This window comes from Anas platyrhynchos, chromosome 2 (assembly GCF_047663525.1).
Source record: "Anas platyrhynchos isolate ZD024472 breed Pekin duck chromosome 2, IASCAAS_PekinDuck_T2T, whole genome shotgun sequence".
NCBI classification, from domain to species: Eukaryota; Metazoa; Chordata; class Aves; order Anseriformes; family Anatidae; genus Anas; species Anas platyrhynchos.
Genome location: NC_092588.1, coordinates 22,138,179 through 22,152,668, shown reverse-complemented (window position 1 = coordinate 22,152,668; position 14,490 = coordinate 22,138,179). Strand labels below are relative to the sequence as shown.

General features: G+C 38.5%; 1 protein-coding gene across 8 annotated transcripts in view; it reads left to right on the top strand.

Annotated features, from left to right (window-relative positions):
• VPS13B (vacuolar protein sorting 13 homolog B) overlaps positions 1-14,490 on the top strand; it is a 465,257-nt gene that overhangs the window by 408,210 nt on the left and 42,557 nt on the right. For all 8 annotated transcript variants that reach the window (XM_072034434.1, XM_038173544.2, XM_072034433.1 and 5 more), the window contains 2 exons: positions 699-1,048; positions 7,281-7,442. In XM_072034434.1, coding sequence (XP_071890535.1) covers positions 699-1,048; positions 7,281-7,442 — 512 coding nt within the window. The remainder of the gene's footprint in view (positions 1-698; positions 1,049-7,280; positions 7,443-14,490) is intronic.

Here is a 14,490-nt window from a genome sequence, read left to right as displayed (position 1 = left end):
AAACAAGCAGCATACATGCTTTGCAGTGTCTGCTGCTGCAGTGCTGCACTTGCAGGACAGAGACTTCAGTGAATACGACAAAATCTTTTTGACGATATATTTCTAATGCTTTAGTCTCAGGATACTTTTTTGTTCAGTTCTTAGTATTATGGAGTAATATGTCATATCTCCATGTCTGTGGTCTTGGGTACTGTATAAATGCAGCAAGGACATATTTCTTCGTGGAGTTTATTAGCCTGCACTATCACAGTTTCAACAAATGTTATATTTCAAAACAATTTCAAAAATATTATATTGCTGAGTTCTGTTGCATTTATAATGAGCTATGTGTGGAACTTCATACGCATCTACTGTAGCAAAAGCTCTCACAAAAATACGGTCTCTGCGACAAATGGGTGACAATCTGAAGTACTGTGTTGTATGTAGGTAAAACAGTTTGGCTGTTTGGTCTCTTTACCATGAAATGAACTTAGTTTACAATTACTTTTTATTTGCAGCTACTATTAATTATAGTTTTCTTTTACATCTAACAAATAGTGTGAGTGGGATTAATTTCAGATTTCAGAAATGTCTACACTCTTATGAATTTTATTTGTTTAAATCACATATACAAGCAGTTAAAAATAATTTGAAAAAACATGCATGATGTGGCAATAGTGATGTTCTGGTCTAGCTTTGTTTGTTCTGTTACTTTTCAGCACCACCAAAGTTTCTTCAGCCGTTTTTATCTGATAAGAACATGCCATCTGAACTAGAATACATGATCATTTCCTTTGATGAGCCTCATGTTTATCTTCGTCAATGGAGAGATGAGTCAATGTTCCAGGAGATCCAGTTTTCATCTCAAGCTGACTGTAAACTTCTGGAATGCCGAAATGTGACGATGCAGAGCGTTGTGAAGCCTTTCAAAATCTGGGGGCAGACAGCCATCTCCAGCAGCACAGCAGGAAGGCTGTTTGACTGCACTGTAATGGTGGACCCCATTTTGATCAACTTTGGCCAATATGCAATTCATTCTCTGAATACAGCTATTCAAGCTTGGCAGCAGGTATGCCGATCTAATAGTGAGGGAAAAAAAATTGTAGCTATTTTGATTAATTCAGTAGCAAATTAGGATGATTCTGAACTGAATTCATTTAAAGAATTCCAAGATATAAAAATTTATACTAAAAGTGTTCCATTATAGCAGGGAAAATTAGGAGACAATGACTCCTTTATATATAAAAGTAAATGTAGCCTGAACAGCTTAAGTTTCAATGAAATGACATGGATTTGTATCAGACTAATCAGAATCTTGGTCTCAAAATGCACAATATTCTGTTAATTTATGAAAAGGTGAATGATGCATGATATGTAAGCACAGCTCTAAGCGGTAGAGCGTATTGTTTCCAGTTACTATTTCTATCCTTATTTGAAGTTCAATGCTAGTTTCACGTTACATGCTGTACAAGCAGCAATAATGGCTGAAGCTGGTCCCAGCATAAAGAACCTTGCTTCTGCAATGACCCCTTGAAGGCCTGTAATTCCCTTATTCCACTATAGCCTTGAAATCAAATCATTCTCTTCATCTGCCTGAAGACCTATGTGGAGCCTGGGAATTAATTACCTATCATGGCACTACAATAACAAAGCCCCCAAAAAAGGATAAAACATCTGTTTTATATCAAAAAAAAATCTTTTTTAAGGGCATTCCATGGTTTTCTTGTTGCAAAAGGACATTCATAAAACAAGATCTAGTGTGATTTAAATCTTTACAGCTGGCTCAAATATCAATGTGAACAAAAATCTTTGTAGCTCCAATTTCTGTTTTTTGTCATATTTTGAACAATGCTTTTAATAAAAAACAAACATAGAAAGTATAAGAGAGTCCCTGGTAGGCTATTTAAACCCCAAATATTTCTGACTTAGAACTAGTCTCTCATCTAAGACATGTGTGGCAACTACTGCAAAATGGCCTTCAGAAAGGTCAGTTTCCTCTTAGGATGGGAAAAAAGGTCTCTCAGACATAGTTATACATATAAATAAAATATGGTGCATAAATATTTAAATGTTTTAAACCACATCACAGTGTGAATGACTGACTGACTACTCTGTGCCTTGAAGGAATATTCAGAGTTGAAAAAAATGGAATTGTATATTTGATTAAGTAGAGCCATATGTCGCGTAGTATATTGCTGACAGGTACATTCTATGAATAGTTGGTACTGATTTATACATGGATTTGGCAATGTTAACATGAGCCACAGGAGGATATACTTCTGTAATTGTTGCTGTAATTTTCTCGTTTCCTCTCATGTCAAGGGTACTTGCCACCATGTTCTGATGTGGTGGGTACCTAGCCCTGAGTATTTGAGATTAAAAACTTGCACCGCTTTGAAATTAGGGAACAGTTAACACACAAGTGTGTTCAAAATGGCTTATTATATTAATTGTTACCAAGATGTTTTGTACGTGGCTTTACCTCTGGCTTGGTGGAGAAGGGAGCACTGCACGGGGAAGGAATGAATTTCACAATGATAAGCATAGTTTGATGTTTGCTGTTCACGCAAAAAAACAGTATAGATGCTGCCAACTAGAAACATGAATTTAATAAGCAGGAAAGGTTATTTGAATTCTCCACATATTTTTTACTGGATTAATATCTGAAACAAGTGATGCCGTAGTCAGTGGACGGACAGATGAAGCATGAAACAATTTGGCCTTGCACCTTTAGGTCAAGAGTTCGAGATTAACAGAAGCCTCTGTCAGTGTCTTTGTTTCCTAGAGATGTACTGATTTTTCTGTTAGGTAATGCTTACCATTTTGAAAGTAGATTAAGCCTAAAAAACACCAGGCATACGACTTGCTTTTACTTCTAGGTCACATGCTGAAAACCTGAGAGGATTAGCACTTTTTAAAAACTCTTTGCCCTTTTGGGATATTTCACTGTCTAATCTGAAATCCCTGCTTAAATAGAAGCAATAGCAGGCTAATGTGTGTCTAAAAACAAAGCTAAAGTCAGCTGGGCAGGTAAAACCAATTTTTTATTAATTGATTTTAGTATTTAATAACGTATGGAGTATCAAGCGAGATAGAAAATGTGTGTTCCCTGTGAATATACAAGGTGGGGTTGGTTGTTTTTGTTCACTCCCTTTATTTTGGTACTTAAGCCTTCACAAATTGTTTCATAGCATTAGTGATTTGTGATACACAGAGACACAGGGTCAGCTGAGAGAACAGCTCCCCAGGTATGGCATGAAGCGAGTGTTCCTGAGGAGAAACTATTCCTCTGTGGGCTCCCACTGTAAATGTTTTCCTAAACCCCTCAGAAGTTATAAAAGCTCCTGTTTTAAACCTGCTTTAAACCATTAGAGCTTCTTTTCCTCGAGGTCCGCGTGGTCCTTAACCTTTCTGTTAGCAGTTGCATAAGTTTTCTTAATGAGCTGGGATCAGTCAAAATGACATCAGTGATCACAGTAGTTTCCCCGTCTTTCTACCCCAAGCACAAAGAACAAAGGAAAATGGTACAGAAAGCTTGCATGTAGCTTCAGTTTAAGTTCCTAGCTGATAACGTCTGGGTGCTCCCATGAGAATGAAGTTACAACAAAGCTTAATCGGAAGAAAAATGTTCTTTTCTCTTGGAGGAACTTGGAGGGAGATAAGAAATTGCTGAAGACTTTGTCTGAAAAACATGAATAAGTACTGGAGAGAGAAAGAGTGTGTGTGTGTGTGTGCGTGTGCTTGCACAGGTCTTCGGTAGCTTGTGAAGCACGCAGAAAATAACTTTGGGCACATAAAGGGACCTCTGCTTTTATGGGTTGTTTCCAGATCCAGAAACGCTTTGAAATAGCTGTGAGCCGAGATGTGAAAAGAAAGTCCTGAGACAGGCAAAGCCTGGTGACTAGTATCATGTGGGGTGTTTTTCCCCTCTCTGAATTGAATTCACAAAATATTTGAAAGCCCAATAAATGAGAGACACTTTCCAGGCCTCTCGGAGAGAAAAGAACAGCTGAAAAATGATCTAAAGAGGGGCAGGAAATTGTCCCCCAGGAACTGACCCTAATCTGTATCTGATTCAGGCTGTTGATCTTGTGCTGATTCTTTTGATTTGCAGTTTTAATTCAGAGAAGGATTTTTTTCCTAATCCAGACTTAGGTGTTTTCAACTGCTGGAGTCATCATTCAGCCCTTCAGCATCACTGCCACACAAATGGCTCAGTTCTGTTTGTTTTTATTATGTCTGGTTTCTTTACGCTCACTTTTATCAATCAGTCCTTTTTCTGATTGTAGGGTTTTTTTTGTCTATTATTTTTTGTTTGTTTTTTTTTTTCAGCTTTTTGTGTGTATTATAGAAGCTTCTGCTGTCAAACTTCAGCAGCACCTTTGGGATGCAGTTCCCCATGATGGGTGCATCAGGGACAGAAAAGCATGGGTGCTACTCTGCCAGAGGAAAATCTCCCTCATTTACTGCAAGGAGAATGAGAGTTTTCCCTAGAACCCAACCTGCACAGTGCATTGCTGTTGTACTAAGCTAAAGGATGCCCAATTTCCTTGATAATCCTTTAGTCAGCTGTTATTACCAATACTTGAAGCATCAGTAGCTATCTCTTAAGCCTAGCAGCACAGAGCAACTTCCTATTATGCAAATCTTGGTGTTTCCTTGGTTAAAACTTTGGACCTGTTACAAAATCAAATAATAATATAATTAAAATATCTCTCTGGCTTAAGTCTGAGAAGTGTTGCCGTTAAAAGCAATGGATTCTAGTAGCAAATCAAGCATTTAAGACTAATGATGGCAGTCATTCCTCAGCACCAAAATGGATGTAAATCTGTTAATAATCCCTCATGTGACCATATTCCCCCAGTACAATTTAGGAGTTCTGTACACGCCAAGAAGTCAAGACAGAAAACTGAACCTTGCTAGATTCCCTTTTCAATTCAGAAAATGCCAGAACCAAGCAAAAGAAGGAAGTTCATCCTCTCATTTTGTTTTTCTTTCTCAGACTTTCTCTGTGTGTAATCAGCAAGACAAACCTATTGGAGTAAAACAATTTTCTTAAATTCCCCTGGGTTGTATCTAGGTTTGACTATAACAACATGTTGAGCTCTATGGATACCAAATCCTCCCTTTTAAAAAGAACATTTTGCAAAGCTGTAACAGGGAAATATATATTTTTGTGGTAGACTTATGGGTATGTGGGTATGGCAGCTTGACAGTAAAAAGTCATAGATCCACCACTAGAAAATGCCAAAACAAACTGTGCACTCTGAAGTGGCACTGTAAATGTCAGCCTTTAGCATACCCAGATCTGCTACTACATGTGATACAGACACGCTATGTAATGAGCTTTACTGCTTCGAAAAAGTGAGATTTTGATTATGCCAGGCTAACTGTTGGTTCACAAAAGATACCTGGTCTGACGCATAAGAATTCATGAGATGTGGAGAGAAGCTTCAATTTAAATATTCTCATGCTTTGATACCCTGAGTGATTTTTTAATTTTTTTCACAAATGCTCATAGCTAATCATTTTGACATATGGTCTCAAAGGGAATCACAAGCTGTCCATAGACCCTCACCTTAGGTCCTTCTGAAGTTAGTAACAGCAGTGAGCGTGCATTCAAAGGTGTTAAATCGGTCATACTTTGCACGGTTCCCTTTTCAGAAAATCTGTTCAACGTGTATCACCCAGCAATGTGCTATGAGCAATGTACCAAACTGTTTTTCATGGATAACTATGGATCCATAGGGAACTATCAGGAAGTATTTTTTTTTCTCTCTTTTTTGATCTCTGAATATCTGCAGGCTTCCACCCACATGGTTATCAAAGAACTAGAGACCCATATGATCACAGACAGAGGAGGTGCTACCTTCATTATGTCTTTTTAAAAGGTCCACCGAGAGAGCAATGAGGGGAAATAGAATCTGCTCTCAAAGACCGTGGAGGTCCCCTAAGTTAGAGAAAACGTCATGGGAACGAAGGATGAGAAAACAGCAGCTGGGTTATATTGTGGGAAGAAGGGAACCGACCAATAATTAAGCATTGTAAAAAGTGTGTGCTAGGAAAGATAGGTCAGAAACAGGTAATGAAAAACACAAGATGATTTTTTTTTTTTATGTTACACCGATTAAATTGCATGAATACTATCCAAGTAGTGTTTTCTTGTAGTTGCTTGTAAGTGGACAGTGCCAGACCATTAGTGACAAGGGCAGAAATTCTCCGGTTGGAAATTAGGAGAAATTTCTTCTCAAGTTAGAAATTAGGAGACATTTCTTCTCAGAAGGAGCAGTCAGGCATTGGGACGAGTTGCCCAGGAAGGTGGTGGAGTCACCGTCCCTGGGGGTGTTCAGGGAAAGGTTGGATGTGGTGCTTGGGGACATGGTTCAGTGGGTGACATTGGTGGTAGGGGAATGGTTGGACCAGGTGATCTCAGAGGTCTTTCCCAACCTTTATGATTCCATGATTCTATATGAGGGACAATCTTCAAATCAAATGACATTTTGACCTCTCCTGGATAGGGGATCATAGTTTGGGCCTTCAGGGATGGAAGACCTGTAGCTTTGATAATTTTTCTATCATACAGTCTCGTTGTGTCAACAGAATGACAAGTATCCAGATGAAAAGTGGAAAGAGAGAGATGTAAGGATGTTCTAGACAGGATAAAGAGCATTATAAAATCTAAAATACTTTCAAAACCCTTGATACTTTTTGATTTTTTCATATTGGACTATCAAATTACGAAATGTATCTTCAACCTAGCCTTGTGGATCTGTGAAAATACTCTCCCCACACGTCCTTCTATTTATTTAATTTTTTTAAGTGTTGCAGTATCTGGAGAGAGATTCTTCTCCTGACCCACAGCAACATTTCAAACTAAAGGCTGTAGCTGGGGAAGGGGGACTGCAGCCTGTTGGCCTGAGAGATCAGTTGTCAAGCCCAGAGAATCCTCCCCATGTTTCTCTGACCAGCCTGTAGTGTCCCTGCCGCCCTATGTGCCATGTCATTTCCCATTGAGGTTAATTTTGTTGGAGTCTTTTTCATCAGTTAGGAAATCTAATTTTATTTTAGCTTTAAATGTTTAAGGTTTGCATTGCAGAAAAATAAAAGAATATATGTTCTTAGTTACATTTTGTCAAACCAAACACTAGTTTTTGCTGAGAGTAGAATACTGTGAGACCAAAGCTAATGGCAAGAGATCTTAAAGCATTTCTGTGTTGTAACAGTCGCCACTGGGCAGACAGCTGCCAAACGTCTTGCAATTAATCTGATGCTTATTGGCTTTCATATTCTTTTCCTTTCAGAACCAATGCCCTGAGGCAGAGGAGTTGGTCTTCAGCCATTTTGTGATCTGTAATGACACACAGGAGACACTGCGGTTTGGCCAGGTGGATACTGATGAAAATATTTTGCTGGCTAGTCTCCACAGTCACCAGTACAGCTGGCGCTCTCACAAGTCCCCACAGGTATGTCAGAAACAGCCCTTCAAATGCAGCAACTGCTAGAGCTGACTGGTGGCTTTATGCATTGATTTTCTGTGTGGTGTCAACGATCTGCAATGCTCCAGTTCCTTCAGGAGCCACATGCTGTGGCTACATCAGAAAGAAAAGGTAAACAAAGAGTGAGGAAAGCCAGAAGTGTTTAGAAGTTACTCAAGGGTGGATCTGCATGTGCACAACCGCTTTCTGTAAAACTGAGCGTTTGTAGAAACTGAAGCTTCTGAAAAAAAGCAAAAGAAGATTGCTTGCCAGGTTTTTATAACTAAGTGATCAGTGTCTGTTTTCTGTGATGTACATTAGAGATTTGGGGAATTTTTTTAATGAATTGTTTTTACCAGAAGCATCTGTTCACTGAAATTGTTTGCAGAAAAGGGTCAAACTGGACAAATCTCCCAACTCACCATGTGCTTGCATTAGAAAAGAACGGAAATCATCAGAAACATCCCATTTATATAGTTTAAGTAATGCAGTTTCTGGGTTTTTGGTTTTGTTCTTTTAGGGATAAACACTGAAACCAAAATAAAATGATTTAAAATTGTCAGTATTTCAGTGAAACCAGGTTGTTGGTTTTCTTGAGCAGTGTTGAAAAGTGGGCTTTTCTTTCTGATTCAGGATAAGGCAAGATTTTATATTTAAAAGAAGGTATTTATGGGGCAGCAAAGCCATTTCTTCTCTTTTTTTAGTACATACCCAGCTTCTGCTGAGTGGTACACTGGAGACCTGTGCCAGCCCTCTTGCTGAGCAGCAGTCCTGTGCTGGAGAGCTACTGACATTTTTACAGAAGCTAGGAGAAGTGTAGTGGCTCTGGTTTCCTAGCTCCTGTAGAGCCTTGGAAAATACCAGCCTTAGCACATCAAAAAGAAGGTGAAGTTTGGGTGGTCACTCTCAGCAGGACTTGTGCCCACTTCCACTACCTCCAGGTTTCACTGGGAAACAGAGATGACAAACTTACTGTGGTTCTTGTTCATATGTCAGTGGTTATGCAAAACTACTGAACTTCACATGAATGTTGTAATCTCTGCACAGCAAATTCAGCCAGAGTAAACACTTGAAGCTGACACTGAAGTCAAAGCATAAATTGAGAGGAAGGAAGGTTAATAAAGAACCATCTCAGTGCCACCAACAGAGGAGTTGTAATAAACTTTGTGTGCTGGTGTAGTAGTGTACAGAGGGAGGTCTTTGGAGACTTGCAGAGACACTGGAGTTGCTATACGTCCCTTGTCACCTTTTCAAAAACAGCATGTTTTCTCATGCAAGCAAAATGCCTGTGACGCCCCAGCCCACGGCCAAGTAAACCAAATGGGTAACTATGTGCAGTGGGCTTGTGTCAGATGGCGAGACAGGATCCTCACTCATCAGCTGACAATACTCACTTGCATTTGGGTTACAAATGGCATCACTTCATCCAGGCATGTGAAGGAGAAAGAACAACAGGGCTTGTATTTGAAAGCCAGCAAAATGTGACCCATCTTTCATAACCAATTATCACTTGTAGCAGTCGCCAAAAAAAAAATCATTTAAACCTTTTAATAAATATATGGAAAAAGAAAGAAATGCTCAAAACTATTATAAATAAAAACAGAACTAAGTAAGGCTTTCCACATCCATTTTCTGGTGTCCTGTATAAGATTACCCAGGCTGGGAGAATCCTCTTTTTGACCATCATTCTCGATCCTTCTGCTGGTAGCATAGTTCTAATTATGGTGGATTTCTAACAGTAATGTACTTCCAATAATTGGAAAGCTTTGAAAATGAGGATTAACCCTAGGAAAGCGAAAAATGGAAGAGTTGAATTATAGCATTTTCCTGATACTTCTGTCACATGCAGCCAAGCTGCTGAAGACCACCAGCACAGTATATTGCATTAGCCATCTAACACCTGCAGAACTTAAAACATTGATCTTTAGCTTGTCCTTTCTGGCACGGACTTGAGCTGTGCAAAATACTCGATTTTCATGGCTCCTATATAAGTTTCAGATTAAATGAAAAATTTGAAGTGCAGGATGAAAGGTGAAAAAGTCCAGAAGAAAACCAAATCACAGATTAGGGAGTGGATGAAGTGACAGTAAGGCGTTCAGATTCATTTTTCAGATATTCATTCTTCAGCTGAAACTTGGTGATGTCAAAGGGTTTCCCCAGTCTGTTTTGCTCTGATCAGATTCAGATTCACTGAAGAACTGGGCTGATAAACAGTCACGAGTGTCATGTTGGATTCCCACATCCCAGGAGATGGCAAAGCTAACAGCCTACTCCTCCCGACTTAACCACACTGCTGGCCAGCAGTCTCTTCTAATAGGGGGGCTATGCCTCGCTTATCCCAGCCCTTGGAATAATTTCAAGAGTATTCTGCTCCTTTAATATTTTTCAACAGCCATTTCTTGCTGGGAAACTTAGAGACTAAAAAACAGCCCTGAGATAATTTCACTGAAAATATATGGAAGCGTAAGCTTTCCTCACGCTGTGAGATAGAAGCAAATTTTCTTTACAGAGGTCGCAGGGTCTTGGCATGCATCTATAAGCTTTGTTCATTTGGTTAATGTTAAATATGAATTGCTGTAAATATAACGTGCTTCAGAAAGGCAGTTCATTTAAACAGCGCAATCCTTTGTCATTTTTGATCATATGAAACGAGTTTGTTTAAAGGTTATTACAAATGTTGTCATGCACAGATTTTTTAATGATTAATACAAATCCTTGAAACAAAAACAACTACTCAATTAAGACATCAGGTTGTACCTATTATGCTGTGGCACTTTTCTAATTGTTTCCATGCAAAACTATCTAGCAGTTTATTATCCAAAGGTCAGAATAATGCCCAAGCATGGACAAACCCTACAAGTGTCATATTCATGGAATGCTAGATGACTTCATAGTTATGAAATTATTTCATTTCTCATGATAATTCCCAACTTGCCAAGTTAGTGAATTTTAAGAACTCTGAGAGCAGATTGTAAGATAAATGTGAAATAATCCATACTTCTGGAGTCAGGGACTTCCCTCCAGGCATTAGTTCATACTTGACTTACTTGACTTACACTTGGGGATAAAATGAGTTAGGACAAGGTCTTAGATACCACATTCTCTTACTGGGAAAGAAAACCAACTTGCACAACTTCGGCTGGCTCATGTTTCTTGTTACACAGGCACTAAGAAGCAGCGGTTGCCATGAAATACTTTATTTAACCTCTGCAAAATGTTTTTTTAGTATGGCAAGGCAGTTCAGTTAAATGAAAATAAATAGTTTTTAAAGGATTGTATTTCTTTTACATTCACATCAATAAAATTCTCCATTTTTCTTTTGCTAATTAAGCATAGTGAGAGATGCAGTAATTGGCTATTTGAATCATTTAACAAAACTAAATATGTTACCTACAATCCATTATTTTTGTAATAGCAGGTAGTTTTGTAATGACTTATTTGTATTTAGATTTCTTTTAATATTAGCAAAGTTACAATAGGCTATAATTAAAAATTATTAAACTTCTTAAAGTTAAGAAAACAGATACAACACAATGAGGATTTGGATGTATCAGTTATTGGTGGTGTCCCTCCAATTGTTTGGCTTAGCTTGAAACTCCTTCCTTCCTTTGTTTTTTCTCCAGCCTGGATCTTCTACATTTCAGGGAATCTAACGTTTCCCTTTTAACTTTCACTCTGATTCCTGCAAGTCTTACTAGTTTGGCTAATATTTCAGTAATAAGTCTGAGGTCCAGCGCTATTTCTTCTGCTCTGTTCCATCCCCCATGTTTTCCTCAGATTTCATGAGTTTTTGACCTTCCTTAGGGATAAGACACCCCCAGTATATACTCCTTTTCGGAGTTGGGGTAAGTCCAAAACTGATGATATTTGAGGCTTTAAGCAATTCCAGCAAAAGTTGCCAGACCTCGTGAGTTCTCTTTGCAGATTTTAATGAAAGTTAGAGGTCTGTTAGATATCATTAAAAAGGAAGAGAAGCTACATCACTCCTGTGTTGTACAGACAACACTGGCTCCTACGTTATTATTGGATCCAGTCTGTGCTCCTTATCTTGATCTTCAAGTTGCTTTGTGGGATGGGCCCCAGTTATGTCAAAAGTCATGTTTGTCTCCAAGACAGCTGCGTTTTTTAGGAGAACTGGAGCATATGATACATAGGGTGAAATTCTGAAGTTAGAAGAGATCAGATCTTCCTAGCAATGTACTCAGGGTTAAGGAATTCTGTCTTGCAAGACAGTAGGCAGTCCGAGGGTCCCACCAGGGACCACAGCAGACGTGAAAACCAACTATTCATATGAGAGTCCTCCAAATGTATTCTGCAGAGATTGCTTGCTTGCAAATAAACAGCAAAAATCTTTTGTAGCACACTAGTTCAGTTTTCCCCATACTTAGAATCCAAATCTCTGGTTTTTCTTTTAATGCAAACCATAATGTTGCATGGAGGACGTCTGCATTTAAGGTAGCAGCTCCCAAACCTTTCTCCAGAGCCTACTGGCCGCAGCCCATTTTCACTTTGCACTATACTACCCACTGCAGGTGCAGTGGGTAAAAAGCAGTTTGCATTTTGATTTGAGCAATGACTTCAGTGCGAATGTGACCAAGTTATTGTTTATAAACCACATACGTGTATTTCTTATCAAAGTAGGTATGTATTCCTGAAACAGCTCTTGCTGGAACAGCCACTTGACTTGCTACTTATGTAGAATTTGAGAGAAAAGCTTTGTTGTTTGTTTTGCTTTTCTTCTGAACAGACACTTACACACTCCTGAAAAGTTATTAGGAGTGGTCATTACATTAATAATATGTTCATTAGAACAGTATAATCCATTTAAAGTTATTCTCCTCTTGTTTCAAATAGAGTGCCTGCAAAGCTCGACTTCTGCTAGAATGTTACAAACATTGTTAACAGCAGTTGTAGATTTGGAAATAGCTTTAAGAACCTCCTCCTCGTTCTCCTATGAAAAAAAAAAAAATGAAGCCAAATTTTAACTTATGTTGCATATCCACCAGGATAATAATTCATTGTTATTTATTTCCAAATGGCTATTCTTCCAGGTATTGGGTTATATCCTGTGAAGTGTAAGATGATATACAGCACTCTGTGGGTTCCGACTTAGAAGCTGTGACTTATACATCAGTTATTATTGGGGTTTTTTCCTGTTCTATTGTTTAGGGATGTTACAGATGCTCTGCACAACCTTTTGTACTTCATATAATCCCCCCCAGGTTATTTGCAGAACATTGGGCGTGGGGAGGTTGGAAGTTTTTATTTTGCACTATTCCAGTAGTGAGAAATGTGTTGTTGCTTTCCTCTGAGGATCTACATTCAAAATCAGTGGTTAGACTGTATTACTTTCTAAATGATATCTAGGGAAGATAAGGATTGATATTGTCCATGAGACACATGAATCTTCAAAATTTGGTTGCCATACTTTAACCAAAAGTCTGTTCCACAGTATTTAGAGTCAGTTTGTACCTGCAAGGTTCAGGCCTGCTGTGCAGGTTGTTGAGGCTCACAATACCTCCAGGAGCTCCCAAAGGTCATAATTTATCTGCTGAGTTTGACATGCTTCTACTGGCCAAGATGGGGATGATGAACATTGCTTTCTCCCATCCTCTGTTCAACCCATTTGTCTTACAAGGGGTGATGGCATAGAAATGGTCAGATCTCCCAGGTGCCGTGAGAAAATCAAGCCAAAATGAAATTCAACCTTTGGTGATTAGTGCTACAGTTGACAACGTGCAGAATGAACATTTCATTCACTGCTTTCCCAAATGCTGATCGCTAAAAACACAACCAAAAATAAAGATCATCCTTCTCTTTTAATTTTTTCAATTAAAAACTGCTTTAGCTTCAAGTTTTACGATTCAGTTCCCATCTCCAGGTCTCCATTTTCCTCCATGCTGCTGAATCATCCCAGCTTTTATTTTACTGTTGCATATCTCTGAAAATAATCATCTGCTTCCATACACTAACCAGCTCCTCACCTGATTCCTTCAAGTTCCTCAGAGTTTACAGCCATCTCTCGTATTCTTCCCAAAAGGCATTTACTAGTTTCACCTGGAAAACAGATAAAATTTAACGAAAGTGAACCTAAGTTGACTTCAGTGGCAAAGTAGAAAGCAAAATAGAAATCAAATTTGTATCACTAAGCATTTTGAGGGCACAAGCTTTGAATTACTTATACAGCTGGAACATGCTGCCTTTTCTGGACAGGCTCCATTCTTAGTCTCATTTTTAATCCCCCATTTTAGTCTCCATGCCTTGTCATATGACACTTAGCTTTATTTACTCAGATCATATCCTTCACCCACACATCTAGCTGAAAACCTAAGCAAATTTTGAGGAGTGCATGGAAACATTCTGCAAGGAACTGTGATAAAAATGCAGCTTTTCTAACCGTTCCCTCTGGTAGGAACAGCTTCATCTTAGTCTACCTCCCTGAAGGCAATTTCTTTTCCTTTCAAAACAGAGATCCATAATGGCTCAGAGTTAAAAATCCCACAAACATCGAGTCCAAACAAAAAGCTCTGCTTTATCTGTTATGTTTCCCCAACAGAAAATGCAGAAAATTCTCTTTAATCTATAAATTGCCATTTGTCTCTGGATTATATTCATTAGGATGTTTTTGAAGTGCCTTTAATATTTTGTACCTTTTTGCTGTGACTTCTTTTTTCTCCTAACCTATACCATACTCAGCTTTATTTGTTAAACTTTTTTAAGCGGTTCCTGAGAAATACTCAGTGTTTACTTAAAACTTGATAAATGAAAGGGGTTACATGGCAATTGCTGTGAATCTGTAGTATTAGGTCAGCTTATAACATTAGAGGTCTGTCTTGTTGAGTATCTAATACCATCTAATACGGCATCTGCTAACATAATGTTCACACCTGATTACTTAATTTTCTAAAATTACTTCAATTTTTGTTTCCTGCCATATATCTCTATATCACTTAGTGTCATTTGCTAATCGCTTCTAGCCACGCTGTGCAGGAATCTCAGATTCAAGTAACTGGTTCACCAGGAGATCCCTTTGTGT